Source organism: Triticum aestivum, chromosome 2D (assembly GCF_018294505.1).
Source record: "Triticum aestivum cultivar Chinese Spring chromosome 2D, IWGSC CS RefSeq v2.1, whole genome shotgun sequence".
NCBI lineage: Eukaryota > Viridiplantae > Streptophyta > Magnoliopsida > Poales > Poaceae > Triticum > Triticum aestivum.
In genome coordinates, this window is record NC_057799.1 from 652,783,435 (window position 1) to 652,800,881 (window position 17,447).

Consider the following 17,447-nt stretch of genomic DNA (forward strand, 5'->3'; position numbering starts at 1 on the left):
TTAACTCCCTCCTCGTTTCTTATTTTGTGACATATCAACCAATAAGAGATGTGGGTTGTGCATGCTTTCAATGACTTGAGACTACCAAACATGACATGCAGTGGTTAGTTCATTGCATGCAATGCTATTAATTAGCAAAAAGACATTAAGTTTTCTCGTTTTCCTCTCCACCTAGCAAAGATGGAGTTCTTCTCCGGCTCCAGCGCTGGCAAAGCCAAGGGCAAGGCCCCCGCCACCCTCCCCCTCCATAAATAAGTAGTTATCACAAATTTAGAAACATGCTTTGATTTCTCAAAGCTGCCTCTGATTTCATAATCCAATTTGGAAAATTGGCTATGGAGATTTTGTGCGGTCCCCCGCCTCCGCAAGCACCACCTAGCCGGCCGAGGCAGCGCGTCAACGTGCCAGTGCACCAGACGGAGTGGCACTAGCACCACCGCGTCCCTCTCACGTACCCCGATGCCATCCGGCCGCACGACTGGCATCTGGATCCGGAGAGGATCCCGGTGCCGGCCGTGTCAAGGCTGGCTAGGGCGCACGCCGAGGAGGTGCGGTGGCGGCGGGCCATGCTAACGCCGGAGCAGCGCAGCAACGCCACATACGCCCTCGACTCGCCCAACTGAGCTCGTTGGTTTGCCTTCGAGCACAAGGAGGCCAGGCGGCGCGGCGTCCGCGAAGTCGCCCGCAGCTCGCCACCGCCCCCCTCGTCGTCCATCATGAGGACCAGGAGGCAGAGGCCGCCTACCAGGCGACCCATGGCGGTTGTCCTCCGGGAGAGCGAGGAGGAGGAGCGGCGTGGGCTGGAAGAGGAGGCGGCGTACGAGGCGGCCGTGGGGGAGGCCATGACATTGGCCGCCGCTGGCGACTGCGTCTTGCCGCCGGTACACCCCCCCCTCCGCGTCCATAGTCAAGGCCGAGGAGGAGCCGGCCCACGTCGAGCGCTACTCTTGGACCGGAGTATTGCGCGAGTGGGTGAACGCGCCGCTGATCTGGCTCGGGGCGACGAGGAGTAGGAGGCGGCGTACGAGGCCGCCGTGGCGGAGGCCATGGCGCTATCTGCGGCAGGCGACTGCGTCGTGCCGCCGGTGGTGCCCCCATCCACAGTCAAGGCCGAGGAGGAGCCGGCCCCCGTCGAGCGCTACTCTTGGACCGGAGTATTGCGCGAGTGGGTGAGCGCGCCGCTGATCTGGCTCGGGGCGACGAGGAGCAGGAGGCGGCGTACGAGGCCGCCGTGGCGGAGGCCATGGCGCTATCTGCGGCAGGCGACTGCGTCGTGCCGCCGGTGGCGCCCCCATCCACAGTCAAGGCCGAGGAGGAGCCGGCCCCCGTTGAGCGCTACTCTTGGACCGGAGTAGTGCGTGCGTGGGTGAGCGCGCCACCGATTTGGCTCGGGGCGACGGAGGAGTAGGAGGCGGCCTACCTCGACCACTGGCGCCAGCGATGGATGGCTGAGGAGCGCTGGCAAGCACCTCGAGCTGCTCGAGCACGGGGCCGAGGAGGAGGAGCGCGAGGCCGAGGAGGCGCGACAGGCCGCGGCGGCACAGCCCGCGGCCGACATCGCCGCCGTCTGGAACACGGCGTTCCCCTGGACCGGCCCTGCACCGACGCTCATCGACCTCACCGCCCCCGACGTCGACGATGAGGACGCCTAGGGCAACGCGCCGCCTCGTTGTTTTAAGTTTCTTTTAATGTTGAATTAATGTAATGTGGACGCATGGACTCTCGCCAACCTTCATGGCCGGTTTTAATGTTTAATTAATGATTGTTTTAATTTCTAAATATATTTTTTCTCACGCCGTTAAAATGGGTTGGGCCAGCGTTGGGCGCATGCGCCGACCCAAAAGCGGAATCGAACGTTGCTGTCCGCCGGACCGACCGAAATGGACAAAAATCGGACAAAATCATCGTTCGTTTGGGTCGGCCCGTTGGAGTTGCTCTTAGAACTCCTGTTTTCTCCTTTTTTCGCTGATTTTTGTTATCAGTTTGTCTAATTTATATCTAGATGTTTTTGAAGAATATCACATCTAAGCTCGTTCAAATATATAATACAGCAGCAAGGAAAAAAACTAAAACAAAAAAATAGACCACGAATAAAACACTTCATCTGTCTTGTACACGTGTACCGGAGGCGCAAATATAAGTAGAGTGGAGAGCTAGCAGCTAGGCCAGGCCTGGAAAGAAACCCCGAGCAAAAAAAACCTTATCTTTATCCTATCCCATCCCCAATCCCACCTCCGCGAGCGAGGGAAGGAAGACGAAGAAGATGCTGCTGGGCTCCTCCTTCGCGTCCCCGTTCACCCAGCTCCACCTCTCGCCGGGCCCCAATGCGGGGTCGACGGCGCGGCCGGCGGCGGGGCTGGTGCTGAGGATCGAGGCGGCGAAGCAGCTGACGGGGCGGGTGGTGACGACCAAGGCGAACAAGACGGTGGGGGTGGAGGTGGCGCGGCTGAAGCAGCACCCCAAGTACCACCGCCGGGAGAAGATCAAGAAGAAGTACCAGGCGCACGACCCCGACAACCAGTTCAAGGTCGGCGACGTCGTCGAGCTCGTCCGCTCCCGCCCCATCTCCAAGACCAAGCACTTCCTCGCCGTCCCCGTCCCGCCCCGCGACACCCGCCGCAAGGCCCAGCTCCTCCCCCCGCTCGAGTCCCAGTCCGGCGACGACTCCGCCGCCGCCGAAGAGACCGCTGCTGCCTAGTGATGCTTCTTGCTTTTGTTTCCCCCATTCTCTTCTCTGTTAATTAATCGTCGTTCCCTTTGCTATTGCTGTTGTTCTTGCTCCCCTGTAGACTGAACTTTGATACTACTCGGTACCACTTGGCTCTGAAATCTGTACTTTCTCTTCTTCCTGCAGCAAGAATTAATCTTGGTACTACTACTTGATTGCATTCTTGGAGTATTTATGTATTGCCGTAATCTCTAGCATGGTCATGATGGTTGATGAACAACCAAACAAACGAACAAAATATTACACACTTGCTAGTGTTACAGAGTAGGTACGTACGTACTTATCTGAAGAATGCTCTGTCGCTCCAGTGTCTTTTATGTCAGACTTTTCTGGGATATTATGAAATTTCAGAGTTGAATCAGAGTTTAAATGGGGCGAGATTGTTTGCACTGCAGCAGTACATCCGTCCTACGGGTAATTTGCGGGGACAGTTTCTTGGGATTCAGTCCAATGCGTGCATCCTAGGCAGTTCAGTACCAGCACAAGGAAGCTCCAATGCCTGACATGAACTTGCCTCAGTTTGTTTCAAGTGCAGTTGCTCTCTAGCTCGCATCTGATGGCTCATCTCAAACATCCTGGATGCCGCAGCTCATGAGCATTCTGGGACACAATCTTGCATGAACTTGTTTGTCTGAACTCTCACTGATGATGGTGAACAACCAAACAAATGTTTAGTTCTGCATGAGAATTAATCTTGTACCTGATTGCATCCTTGGAGTATTATCATTTTCATAAGAGATCCCTAGCACACTGATGATGGTGAACAACCAAACAAAATAAAAATCGAGTGCGCTTTTGCTAGTAATGTAATGTGGAGACATTTCTTCGTATTCAGTCCAATACATATCCTACTAGTACCAGCAGAAGCTACAGTAGTAGACTAATGTGAACTTGCTGTTTGTCTAAATTGAGTTGCTCTAGCTCGCATCTGATGCCTCCAGCTCAAACATCTTGGATGGCGCAGCTCATGAGCATTCCGGGGGACATACATACATGAACTTGTTTGTCTCAACTCTGAAGTCAGTCCATGGACATCCATGACAGAAACAGCATAGTATCTGAACGATGGTAGGAGCCCCTGCTTTGTTCCTTCTGGCCTCCTGCCTTGGGTTTCTTTCTTCCTTTTACTCCATGGAAGCAGAGGCAGAGCTCCCACTTTTATTTAATTTAACCGGCATTAATTAGTGCATACAGGTTCCAAATAGCACATTCCCAATCTCTCTTCAGAAAATACAAGAACTCTGTTAATTAATCGTCGTCCCCTTTGCAATAATGTTCTTGCTTCCCTGTAGACTGAACTCCGATACCATTGTGTACCACTTGGCTCCGAAATTTGTACCTTTTTTATTTTTCTCGCAGCAAGAATTATCTTCTACTTCCTCCGTCCCATAATATAAGAGTGTTTTTTTACTGTTGTCGTAATCGCTAGCACAGTGATGATGATTAATGAACAGCAAAACAAACAAAAAGACTGCACACTTGCTAGTGTTACAGAGTATTTGAAGAATGCTCTGTTGCTCCATTGTGTCTTGTATGTCAAAGAAAGCTTTCTTATGAAATGTGTGTCTTCAGAGTTGATTCAGACTTTGAATGGGGCAAAATTGATTGCATTGCAGAGGTACATCCTTCGTACTAGTAATATACGGAGGCGTTACTACGGATTCAGTCCAATGCATACATCCCAGTAGTGTCAAATATGTGTGTTCAGCATTGAAAATACAAATTTGACATATCAACAGCAGCTTAATGGGGAAAACTTGCTTGCATTGCAGCAGTACATCCTTCCTGCTAGTATTCTATGGCGGCATTTCTTCAGAAAAAGTCAGATGCCTAAATCCTAGAACTAGTACCAGCAGAAGGAAGGTTCAATGCTAGAGTGACATGAACTTGCTTCAGTTTGCCTCAAGTGCAGTTGCTCTCTAGCTCGCTCTTGCTAGTGCCTACGGATGTCGCTACAGACTGCTTGCATCCGTGGTATCTTGGAGATTCAGAAAGTGAAATAGTTACCCTATTTCAGCTTCAGGGGGAGTCTCAATGCGTTACAATGATCATTCCGGGATGACTGTCTCCTCTGGTTCGTCAGTGACATATTCCTTTGATGATGCCGCTCTTTTTTGGGAGAATGTTGTTGCTTGGTTTTGTTAGTATGTGCAAGAACATCCATGGCAGACACCATATTGGAATAGGTCCTGCTTTTTTCCTTCTGGCCTACTACTTGGCTTTCTTTCTTATATATTGGTCAGCAGAGCGAGTAAATAGCATAAAACTACTACTTTACAGGCTATGGTTCCAAAAACTACCGGCTTTTAATTTTTCTCAGATAACTACCAAACGAGGGGTCGGCTGTTTCAAAAAACCCAAAACGCTGAGTGCTTATCAGTTGATCGTGATTATGACAGGTGGGACCCGCACCTAAACGAAGCTCTAGTTTGACTGTTAGTTTGACCGTTAACTGACATGTGGGGCCCACATGTCAGCTTCTCTTTTCTTCTCTTTCCTTCTCTCCTCTTCCTCCTGTACTCTCTCTCTCTGTCTTATCTTAGACCAGACCGGCGACCATGTCCCCTTCCCTCGCATGCCCACTCCGCCGGCGACCCTTTCCCCTCCCCTGTCACGCCCACCCCGCCGGCGACCCGCTCACTCCCCTCGTGCGCCCACCTCATGCGACCCGCTCCCTCCCCTTAGGTCGCCACACCGCCGCGCGCCATGGGGAGCTGCCTGGGGCGCCGCCAGCCATGGGTCTCCGCTCTGGTCCCGTGCTGCCGCCCGCCATGGGGAGCACCTGGGGGTTGCCGCAGGCGAGGCAGAGCGTGGCGGCGACCACACGCGCGGGGCGGCGACCACAGGCGAGGGGCGGCGTGGCGGCGGCCACTGGCGAGGGGCGACGTGGCGGCGGCCACAGGCAAGGGGCGGCGTGGATCCGGTCACTACGGGCGTGGCTCGCCGGCTGCAGGCGATGCACGGCGTCGGCCCGGAGGAGGTGGCATTGCGGCCATGGCGGGTGCGCCGGAGGACCTGATTGCTTTTTTTGAAAACTTCCAGGGACCTGATTGCTTTTTTAGAAAATTTCCAGGGACCCGATTGCTTTTTCAGACACTGGCATGTGGCCCCACATGTAAGTTAACGGTCAAACAAACGGTCAACCAAACGGTGCGTTTAGTGGCGGGCCCGACCTGTCATAAACATGTTTAATTTTTTAACAAAGAGGATTTGGGGTTTTTTGAAACAGCCAACCCCTGACTTGGTAGTTATCAGCGAAAAAAATAAATTCGGTAGTTTTTTGGAACCATAGCCTGTAAAGTAGTAGTTTTATGCTATTTACTCCGGCAGAGCTCCCGCTTTTAGTTACCCCCTCTGTGTTTACAGTAGTAGAATGCCAATTGGTTCTCTCAAAAATCAAACTTCATAAACTTTGATCAACAGGGATATACACCATGAGCCACTTGTGCGATACAAGCTGGTCAGCCGATCACGTGCCGATGGCATTCTTGCTGCTGCACCTCAGTCACTTACGTTGATGGCAACCGGCTCTGCTTGCGGCAATTTATCGGTTGCCTACATCATGTAGGAGTCCACCGTCTTCGGCGCCTATAAGGTGCTCCGGAATGCTAACGTCCTCATGTTCATGACGTGGTTGTCATGTACAGGAAGAGGGCGTTGGGGTTGAAGCCTGCCGGCAGTAGCATCTCGGGCAGCAAGTACCGATCCTTCAATTTGTTAATGGCACGCTCAGTAAGTTTTGACATCTCTCACCCCTGTTCTCAGAGCTTGGTGTCACCCCTAGGGACACAGAGGGTGTGTTGCGGATAGCTTGCCTCCTGCCTCATGTTTTGAAAGATCTTTTGCAGAAGTTGTTAGCCAAAATAGTGGTACACCTGGTCATCCTTGTAGGTGGTGGAGATGCAGCTCGGCCTAGTGATATAGTGGGCATGAACCACAAATGTGAGTGATTCAATTTCAATTCCAAATATAGTACATGCACATTTATTAATGGATTGTTGAGCCCTCCCTAAAATGCTAGACACATTTGACCACAAATAAATAGGTAAAACATCACGCTAATGATTCCCTCACAAGCACCTTGTAAATTTTATATACTCCACGTTTATTTATTTACGAAAATGATCAAATCTATTATAAAGATTCATCGGAAGTTCAAAACACCTCAAACAAAATAATTATATCGAGGTCCATGGACCACCGAACGACCATTGCCGCTGCCAGAACTAGCCGCTAACGTGCCGTTGTCGCCGCTCTCATACCGGAGCCGGCCTGACCTTGTCAATGACAGTCAGGAAGTCTTCGTGCACGTGCCCCTAAGGACCGGCGCCCCAGAGCCGCAGTCGTCGCTGTTGAATCCTTGAATAGATCTGAAGAACCTGACATCAAATATCGCCATTGCGTACGCGCGACGAGAAACCCTAACCTCGCCGCCTTGAAGAGCTGGCAGGAATCTACACCGGAGCTCCGTCTAATCCGTCCCAACGGATGAACTTGAGGAGGATCGGAGCCCAGAAGATTGACTAGAAGAAGAAGCGCCGCCATCCATCCAAACGACGCCCCATGCCAGAACTAAAACCCTACCTATCTACTAGCCGGATTCAAGGCACTAGAAATCCCCTCCCCGCCACCGGCCGCCGTAGCGCCAGACGGAGGGGAGGCGAATCCACCGACTCACCTGTGGAGATCGAGGGGAGGAAGGCTTTCCTAGTCACCTTGAGAGAGGGGTTAGAAAAGCTACATACACATAATCATGAACTAGAAACTCTATTAGGATATTTCTATGACCATACTCCTTAAAGAGCTCTATCAACATATTTAAGGATACACATAGATATATACACTATGTTCATGGAGTATCACAAATTATCCACGAAAGCATGCAATTTTATGTTTTCTTATTTTTTTCTCACATTTATCGGGTTTGGTTCAAATATGTATTTTATGTCAACAAAAATAGAAAAAGTAATGTAACTTTAAATACATATACAATTCATATTTAGCACTGTGGATGCGTTTTTTTGAAACTATAGATATTACACATGTGGCATAAATAACACTTAACATTTATTAAATAATAAAAGTATAAATATTTAATTTCTTTTTACTCACCATGTGCCCTGGATTTTGCTTAATGTTTTTTCTTAGTGAGAAGGGTTTCACCAGATTAGTTCTTGCACCACCAAAACGTACCTCATCGGCGAAGTTTTATCAGTGAACATAAAAGTAGACATGCATGGAGAAGAAAAGGGTGGAGCGGGGTAGCTTCGGTCAGCGTGCGAGGTATGTTCGACCGGTTCGTGCTTGATTTTCCCACGGAGTAGGTTCGGGTGAAACTCATGTCGGCTGGTGTAAATTTTGTATATGGATTAGAGTTCGTCCTCATCTTCGTCTGACGATTCGGACATAGAAGATTTGATCCTCGACAATGATGACGGCAATCTAGTGTTGTTGCATCTAGTCGACGAATTTGAGGCGAGGCCAAACAAAAAGCGGCGCGGATTGACGGTCGGCCGGCTTTACATTCCCCGTAACTGAGCTCTCGGTGACAAGATGCTCATGAAGGACTACTTTGCCGAAGTACCTACATATCCGTCTCACCTCTTTCGTACGCGATACCGAATGCGTAGGTCACTTTTTGTCCGCATCATGGAGGCTTGCGCGCCAAAATTGTCGTTTCTTCACCCGACGTAGGAATGCCGTCGGTTTGATTCGTTTTAATTAATGCATATCAATAAATTTCATCAGCGATGAGGGTTATCCCATATGATGTTACAGCCAACTACGCCGATGAGTATCTTTGCACTGGCGAAGATACCACCATCAAAGGTGTCTGTGTCTTTGCCAAGACAGTATAATTTGGGTTTTTGGCTCGCAGTATCTTCGAGTTCCAAATAAAGAAGACGTAAAGAAGCTCATGGCAATGAGCGAAGCAAGGGGATGGCCGGGCATGCTAGGTAGTAATTATTGCATGCATTGGAGGTGGGAATTACCTGGTTGCTTGGGCAGGGCAATACACCAGGCACAAATGTAAACCCACCATCGTGCTAGAAGCGGTTGCTACGGGAAGCTCATGGCGACAACTAGCGACGCGACACACACATGCAAGACGGAGTTGGCCGGCCAATTAGAACCATGGCACACTGCACCGCGGGTTCGGTCCATTGTAGTGATTTTTTTCCTGTAGTGTTTTCATTTTAATATTAAAAAACTTATTAGATGAAATTCCTGAATTTTCAAAACATGAATGTTAACATTTATTAACAATTTTTTAAACCAGCACATTTTTTAAAATTTTGAATTTTTTTGCAAAACAGGATTTTATTTGAAAAATCCCAAACATTTTACGAAAGTTCCAACAACTATGAATTTATGGAAAAAATAAAACAAGAATATTTTTTGTACTTCTAAAATACACAAAAATTCCAGTCAAATTTAAATATTGCGAACAATTTTTTAGTTTGTGAGATAAAGATTTAACAACAGAACATTTTTTGAAATTCTGAATATTCTTTTGAAAATTCCTAAAAAAATTCAAAAATGAAAATATTTTTTGAATTTATGAATAAATTTGGAAAAACTGGAACAGTGTTTTGAACAATTTATGAAAAACACCAATATTTTGCAAATTTCCAAGAATTTATTTTGATAAACATGATTGTTTAAAACAAATGAACTTGAATATAATTAAAAATTAATACTAAAAAGAAACAGAAAAATTAATAAACGAAAATAAAAGATAGAAAATAAAGAAAGAAAAATAAAATGCAAAAAGTGGGCCGACCCATCTCCCGCCATTGGGTTTGATCGCTATCGAAGCCCCGACTATGTCCCGCAGTGAGCAGGGCGTAAGATTTTCCTGTTGCAGGCCGCCAGCCACCGTACTCCAGGCCACCTTGTAATAGATTGGGCCAAGCCCGTTGGGGTTAGGAACGCTGGACTGATCCAGGAGGTTCACCACAACCTTTATCTCTGCAAGATCAAAATAGGCCACCAAAGCTAGCATGTCAACACGAGCAGCCTTGGTAGTACAAAGCGTCGAGGTCGAAATGCCAGACGGGCTCCCTGGGTCGGCCCAAGAACTCAAGAGTAGAATCCTAGGAGAGCCGCCATCTTGGACTCATGCTCGAAGACCACCTCGTCGTGGATGTCGAGGGCGCGAATCATATTGCTACGACACTGCTACAAGGCAAGAGTGTTCACCGCCATGCATTTGCCATGTTGCTTCCAATAGAAACCTTGTCATTTAATGGAAGCGGCGAGGCACTGGCAGGCATCAACGCGATACGCGAAGAAGATCCTCATCTACTGACAAATTACGGTGTTCTTCCAGGAAGTCAAACAGATTAACAAAAATTGGGGAATTTAACAGTGTTGTCTCTTCCAAACCTTGGCGGCAAAACTGAAAGTTTTCTTCTGCGAGGTGAATGCTCCCAAAATTCGGGCATTTGAACCTGACATTTTGAGCAACTCAACTACAAACTGTCCAGTTGCTTGCTGAAGAATAAAAATCTTGCTTTTCCAAATATAGTAGCTTATAAGATCCAAAAAATATCTTACAGGATGATCCAGATATAGGCAAAAAGCTTCATCATGAGGGCTCATTCCAGCTAGAAAAATGCTGATGCTAATAGCTAGCATGTAGCCTGTTGCTTTCGCTTCCTTTTTGCACTGTGTTGTTTGATTTCCCCAGCCTATTGAGGCTTCTTGTGGGGTTTAAACTTCTGGCTCGGCTACTTTGGCGTGGCCCGAGCGTTGTGAACAGGTTTTGGCTTTGTTGCCTCATTTTCAGTAAAATGAGGCGTGGCTGACCCCTTTTCATCAAAAATAAATTCCAGATATAGGCAAACTTGCATACAGGAAGCAATAAGTCCAAGAAAATATATGGATTCAGAAGGTTGAGGGATGAAGGAAACACCAAAAATAAATTTAAGGTCCAGAATAGGTAACTCTGACGTAGCTTTTTCAGGTCCAGAATTCCAGCTGTCGGCATTCTTCTTCTTTATGTAAACCTTGCATATTATGAAAGAAAAGACATTAGAATTACTCCATAAAGCATTATTATGCATGATACGTCTCCAACGTATCTATAATTTTTTATTGTTCCATGCTATTATATTATCTGTTTTTGATGTTTCATATGCATTATTATGTTATTTTATATTATTTTTTGGACTAACTTATTAACCCAGAGCCCAGTGTTAGTTTCTTTTTTTTCCTTGTTTTTGACTTCTATAGAAAAAGGAATATCAAACGGAGTCCAAACGGAATAAAACTTTACGATGATTTTTCTTGGACCAGAAGACACACATATGACTTGGAGATGAAGTCAGAGGAGTTCCGAGGCGGCCACAAGCCTCAGAGGCGCGCCCTAGGGGTGTGTGCCCTGAGGGCTTGTGGGCCCCTCAGAGCTCCTCCAACCCTAATTCTTGGCCTATAAATTCAGAAATATTCCCAAACCAACACAAGCGTCCACCAAAATATTTTTCCGCCGCCGCAAACCTCTGTTTCCGCAAGATCCCATCTTGGGGCCTTTATCGGCATCTTGCCGGAGGGGGATTCGATCATAGAGTGCATCTACATCAACACTATTGCCCTACCGATGAAGCGTGTATTATAGTGCGTCCTATTAGCACAAAAATATATTCGGATTCAGTGAAGTAAAAACAGCCTTTGGAATTTGGATAGCCCTGATTTCATGCCGTGCTCGATCAAACTGTGATTAACTTTGTTTTGTCTTTTGTGTCGCTGGTACCCGCGAAGAGGAAGGGACTTGATGGAATGCTAACCAGTCCACACATAGTCAGTCCCATGAGTCATGTTACAGATCAAGACCAAGGCAAAAGAAGTGGTGCTTGCTACCATGATGATGGGGGTGGAGATCATGAAGAGCACGGTGTCACCGAGGAAGAGGCCGTGGTTCTAGAAGATGCATGCCGACATGCTCTAGTTCAATGACAAGTGATCTATGGCGGAGAGCGCCACCCTTTTTTTGTGTATGCCGGCAGTGTGCTGGCATGACCACGGCCGAGATGGCGTGGTTGAACTCGCGCCTCTTTTTGTGTGCTGGCATGGCGCCGGCACGAACTCTGGGTGATTGCATGGCCCGTTGGCATGATTTATGGCCGCATGCCTTTTTAAAATTTGTGTGCGAACATGAAATGGGTTGGCGCGTAAGACCAACCCAAATGCAAAACGGGGCGAATGATGAGGGGACGGTCGACCCAAAAGACGAAAATCGGACAAAGCACGCTTCCGTTCGGGACGGCGCGTTGGAATTGCTCAAGGGCCGTGATTTGGTCAACATATATACATGTTGGCCGACTCGACAGCAACATACACCCTCGGCCATTTGTACGTGACAAGTAGGTCAGACAATCACGAGTTGATGGCATTTTGGGGACCATTCCTACTGCTGCACCTTGGCGGCCAGGATAACATAACTGCCTACGCTATAGAGGACAACCGGTTGTGGCTGCGGCACCTGCACGTGCTCGCCGCGACAACCTACGTTCTCTACGAGTCCACAGTCGTTGGCATCCATGCGGCATGCCATGCATGCTTCGGAATGCATCTGTCCTCATGTTCATGTTGGGCCTTGTCAGGTACGGGGAGAGGGTGTGTGCTCTAAAGCGTGCCAACACTGGAGCATCGGGCAACAAGTATCGCTCCTTGGAGACGATCACTCGTTCTTCTTTAACCAGACCTCCTACGGATTGGAGGGACACAGAGGGCCGGCTGCGGATAGCCCACCTCCTAATGGATGTTCCCAAGGATCTATTCCAGGGTCCTTTGACCAACATAGTGCTACACCTGAGCGGCGACGATGATGTCGTCCCCGTGGATGAGCTATACAAGGTGGTGGAGATGCAACTCAGCTTGACGCACGATGTCGTGTACAGCAAGGCCGAGGCGATCCAAACATGGTATGGCCTCTGCATTCACGTCATTTCTCCCGTGTTCACCGTCGTTGCTTTTGTGCTATTTCATAGGTCGGGCTTGTCAGCTGGTGATCAGTACAGCAGAGTAGACGTTATCATCACATATGTTTTGTTAGGTGGGGCTGTTACGTTGGAGATGGTTTCAACACTAAGGGTCATGTTCTCGAGATGGCCAAGCGCGATACTAGGGAAGCTAGCCTATGGCATGGCGGGACAGGAAAGGCGCGTGTGGGGTTTGCTTGCCCGTTCAATCGCGTATATCCGCCGATTTATCCTTCCTAAGAGGGATGGGTCGAGATGGTGGTGGTCGTGCTCTATGGGGCAACAAAATCTGATTGACTTGTGTGTTGGTAGTAGGACGAGCCCAAAAAGCAAAATTGCGGTTTGGATGGGGGTTGAGGTCTGGTGGAACACACTGGTTTACTCGCACTCCATCCCCGTCTCTAGAACTGTCAAGGAACTACTGGTGAAACAGGTGCTCATGAGTAATCAGGGCAGGAAGGATGAGTACTTCTTGTACTCTAAGTCCATGGAAGAGGAGCCAGATCACATCATCAATTCACGGGGTCGGGCGGCCTTACAGAAGTGGCGCCGTTTATACGATTTGGAGCAGTTTGTGAATATGAACTTTGATCAGAGCATCCTCGCGTGGCACATAGCCACTGATATCTACCTCCGTTGGCGCAGAGATCAGGAGCAAGTTGATGCAGATCATGTGTCTTCCCTTGCTGAGGCAACCGAGGCGATCTCGAATTACATGCTTTTCCTCCTTGCCGCACGCCCCTACATGTTACCAGGATCTGTAAGCCGCGCTATGTATGTTGATATGTGCTATTGTCTCACGAGTCTAAATTGCCACAGAACCAAGGATTTGGTCAACTTCCTAACGACGCCGTCATACAGTTGGTTGGAAATATTTGATAGAACAAAAAGAGGGCATATTCGTCGTAACAAAACACTGCAAGCAGCATACAAGCTTGCCTGCAAGCTGTGTGGCAGACCTGATACACTAGAGATGATCTCACAAGTGTGGGCGGAGATGTTGTGCTACGCGGGGTACAAATGCAGCGGGTATTCTCATGCCAAACAGCTGAGCAACGGCGGCGAGCTCCTCACTGTTGCTGCCCTTGTGGTGGAGTACTACAGAAGAAACATCCTCAAACCTAGGAGCAAGCCAGAAGAGGAGCAAGAGGTAACGCGGGCAACCAACCTTCTTGCAACTGGTAGGCTCACGGCTGCGACAGAGATCGATTTGGAACCTACTAGGAATGTACCGCTACCCCTGCCTGGCTTTGGCTCTCTTGAGGCGCCCCTTGATGAACCACGGAGCCCATCGTCTGAGCCGAACGATGAGATATCCCCGGTCTGAGCTAAGCCCTTGATGTGTGCACTATGGGGTGTGATTCATGATGGCGTTATGCTACTTCTATCAGTTGTGGTTGTATTTCCATTTGCTGCTTGATTTGCTTTCATCCATGCTTCTTCCCTGTAGAATGAATAAATTAAGAACACCAGTATTATCTACAAGTATCTACCTATCACTTATTCACTTGGCTTTGAGATTTGTTTCTTCTTCCTTCTTGCACCAACAATTCATTTTGTACGTACTCGAGAAATGGCTTTCTTATTGTATTGTGTACAGTCAAAAGGTAGGTTTAGGGTTTTGCGTGGGTGGCTAACATCCAGCATCACGTCTCAATATATAGATGATCAGAATACGTATACAAATACATGTACAATATGCTAGACCCTATTTTATATGCCCCCTCAATCTGAACTACATACAAGATTCAGATTGGTTCTAAAGCGGTCTAGCATCTGTCGAGTAGCGGGTTTAGTAAATACATCCGCTAGCTGATCATCAGTTGAGATAAACCTGACTTCCAGTCTACCAACAGCTACTCGTTCTCTCACAAAATGGAAATCATTACAATGTCCAACTCCATAATCACAGGAGCCTGACATACTATGGAAATGTACAGATAGAAACAAATCACTAAGCGGTCATGAATAGAAGCATAGGTGCATCTGAGCTAATATTGTGACATTTTAGTTAAGAGTCAAAGCGTAGTACAATAATATCATGTTCATAAACTGCAAGACAATGGAAGTCTACACACGATCTACCAAATGCTTAATTCAATTTCTTGAATAGTCCAATTTAAGTATTTTCTGCTTCTACACAATATCATGTTCTATAACCAAGGCACAAGTAGCCTAAGCAATATATTTATTGAACATGCATATATATAGGACTTAGTAAGTACATATGTAACACTTATTATTGATTAGAGTGGCCATTATATAAAAGGTTTTAGATATTATGAATCTCACTTTCTCAGCATTAATAGTTTCAGGATAAAATAAAAAATCTGAAAACCAACTATTTCCCAAAATTACATCTCAAGAATATCATATTAAAATTTAGATAAAGTAACATGCCAAAAGCATGCAAATTTAATAAAGATGGGAGCTTATTTATTACCTCAAGCTGAATGGGGCTCCCCACCAGCAATTTATTACCATATGAGGAAGCTTCTGTCTAGAGCCGCGGAAGCGGAAACGTCCAGAGATATAAGTTTGCACCATAGAGGCTTCTGAAATGCACGTAAAAAAACTGACCATCAGTACCATATGGGAATGATGAGACTGTTCCGACTGTCTTCTTTGGCACCACAAAAGGAATGGGTAGAAATATCAAAGTACCAAAGCCGCAGACAACACCAAAGGATTGTTCCGGTCCTAGGCAAAAGAACCAAGGAAACAAACAAAGCATAATGAAACTGTGAGCAGCCCTACACAACAAGAAAACCTAAGCAGACTAATACATGCTACCCATGGTAATGCAACATGGCAGAACTGAACTGGCACTTGATACATTAGTTTTTATTAGTGACAGGACCAGGACAAGCAAGGTACATGTGCAACACAAATCTAAAAAAACAACACAGAGATCTGTAGCAAAATCATGCCGATGTAAATATGCTTATAAAGAAGGCAGGGCACAATATTTAAATGCAGGTCGCATAGTACAACATGTACCAATGGTGACACGTGTGCATATCATGTATTGCAGGCTAGCACATAGTAGACGAACAAATTTCATTTCACATATGCAATAGCAGTAAAAACAAGGCAAGTTGGTGCAAGATCATGTGTGTTCCCTTGCTGAGGCAACCGAGGCAATCTCGAATTACATGCTTTTCCTCCTTGCCGCACGCCCCTACATGTTACCAGGATCTGTAAGCCGCGCTATGTATGTTGATATGTGCTATTGTCTCACGAGTCTAAATTGCCACAGAACCAAGGATTTGGTCAACTTCCTAACGACGCCGTCATACAGTTGGTTGGAAATATTTGATAGAACAAAAAGAGGGCATAGTCGTCGTAACAAAACACTGCAAGCAGCATACAAGCTTGCCTGCAAGCTGTGTGGCAGACCTGATACACTAGAGATGATCTCACAAGTGTGGGCGGAGATGTTGTGCTACGCGGGGTACAGATGCAGTGGCTATTCTCATGCCAAACAGCCGAGCAACGGCGGCGAGCTCCTCACTGTTGCTGCCCTTGTGGTGGAGTACTACAGAAGAAACATCCTCAAACCTAGGAGCAAGCCAGAAGAGGAGCAAGAGGTAACGCGGGCAACCAACCTTCTTGCAACTGGTAGGCTCACGGCTGCGACAGAGATCGATTTGGAACCTACTAGGACTGTACCGCTACCCCCGCCTGGCTTTGGCTCTCTTGAGGCGCCCCTTGATGATCCATGGAGCCCATCGTCTGAGCCGAACGATGAGATATCCCCGGTCTGAGCTAAGCCCTTGATGTGTGCACTATGGGGTGTGATTCATGATGGCGTTATGCTACTTCTGTCAGTTGTGGTTGTATTTCCATTTGCTGCTTGATTTGCGTTCATCCATGCTTCTTCCCTGTAGAATGAATAAATTAAGAACACCAGTATTATCTACAAGTATCTACCTATCACTTATTCACTTCGCTTTGAGATTTGTTTCTTCTTCTTGCACCAACAATTCATTTTGTACATACTCGAGAAATGGCTTTCTTATTGTATTGTGTACAGTCAAAATGTAGGTTTAGGGATTTGCGTGGGTGGCTAATATCCAGCCTCACGTCTCAATATATAGATGATCAGAATACAATTACATACGTATACAAATACTTGTACATGTACAATATGCTAGACCCTATTTTACATGCCCCCTCAATCTGAACACATACAAGATTCAGATTGGTTCTAAAGCGGTCTAGCATCTGTCGAGTAGCAGGTTTAGTAAATACATACGCTAGCTGATCATCAGTTGAGATAAACCCGACTTTCAGTTTACCAACAACTACTCGTTCTCTCACAAAATGGAAATCAATCTCAATGTGTTTGGTCCGAGCATGAAACACTGGATTCGGCGTCAGGTAAGTTGCCCCTAAGTTATCACACCATAATATGGGTGTGCGCTGCCGTGTGACTCCAAGTTCTGTGAGAACTGTGTCTATCCAAATGGCTTCAGTTGCGCCATTGGCCAATGCCTTATACTCTGCCTTGGAGCTAGACCTCGAGACTGCAGGCTGCTTCTTGGAACTCGAAGATATAAGATTGGGTCCAACAAATACAGCAAAACTACCAGTAGAACGCCTGTCATCAATACAACCTGCCCAGTCTGCATCGGTCAATATACTGACTCCAGTAAATCTGGACTTAAGAATCCGTAGTCCCGTGTCTAGCGTACCCTTGACATACGTCAGAATACGCTTAACTGCTTCCCAAT

General features: G+C 47.3%; 2 protein-coding genes across 2 annotated transcripts; both read left to right on the forward strand.

Annotated features, from left to right (window-relative positions):
* Positions 1-2,173: 2,173 nt before the first annotated feature.
* LOC123055407 (30S ribosomal protein S17, chloroplastic) lies at positions 2,174-2,916 on the forward strand. Its single transcript, XM_044479422.1, has one exon. It carries the CDS (start codon positions 2,264-2,266, stop codon positions 2,696-2,698), a length of 435 nt encoding a protein of 144 aa, XP_044335357.1. The 5' UTR covers positions 2,174-2,263; the 3' UTR covers positions 2,699-2,916.
* A 9,361-nt stretch (positions 2,917-12,277) lies between these two features.
* Positions 12,278-14,038, forward strand: LOC123056201 (uncharacterized). Its single transcript, XM_044479893.1, has one exon. The coding sequence runs from the start codon at positions 12,278-12,280 to the stop codon at positions 14,036-14,038; it is 1,761 nt and encodes a 586-aa protein (XP_044335828.1).
* The last annotated feature ends 3,409 nt before the right edge of the window (positions 14,039-17,447 follow it).

Bases quoted from the DNA above. Each gene is read 5' to 3' on its own strand.
- LOC123055407 (XM_044479422.1), top strand. From the start codon at position 2,264: ATGCTGCTGGGCTCCTCCTTCGCGTCCCCGTTCACCCAGCTCCACCTC.
- LOC123056201 (XM_044479893.1), top strand. From the start codon at position 12,278: ATGCCATGCATGCTTCGGAATGCATCTGTCCTCATGTTCATGTTGGGC.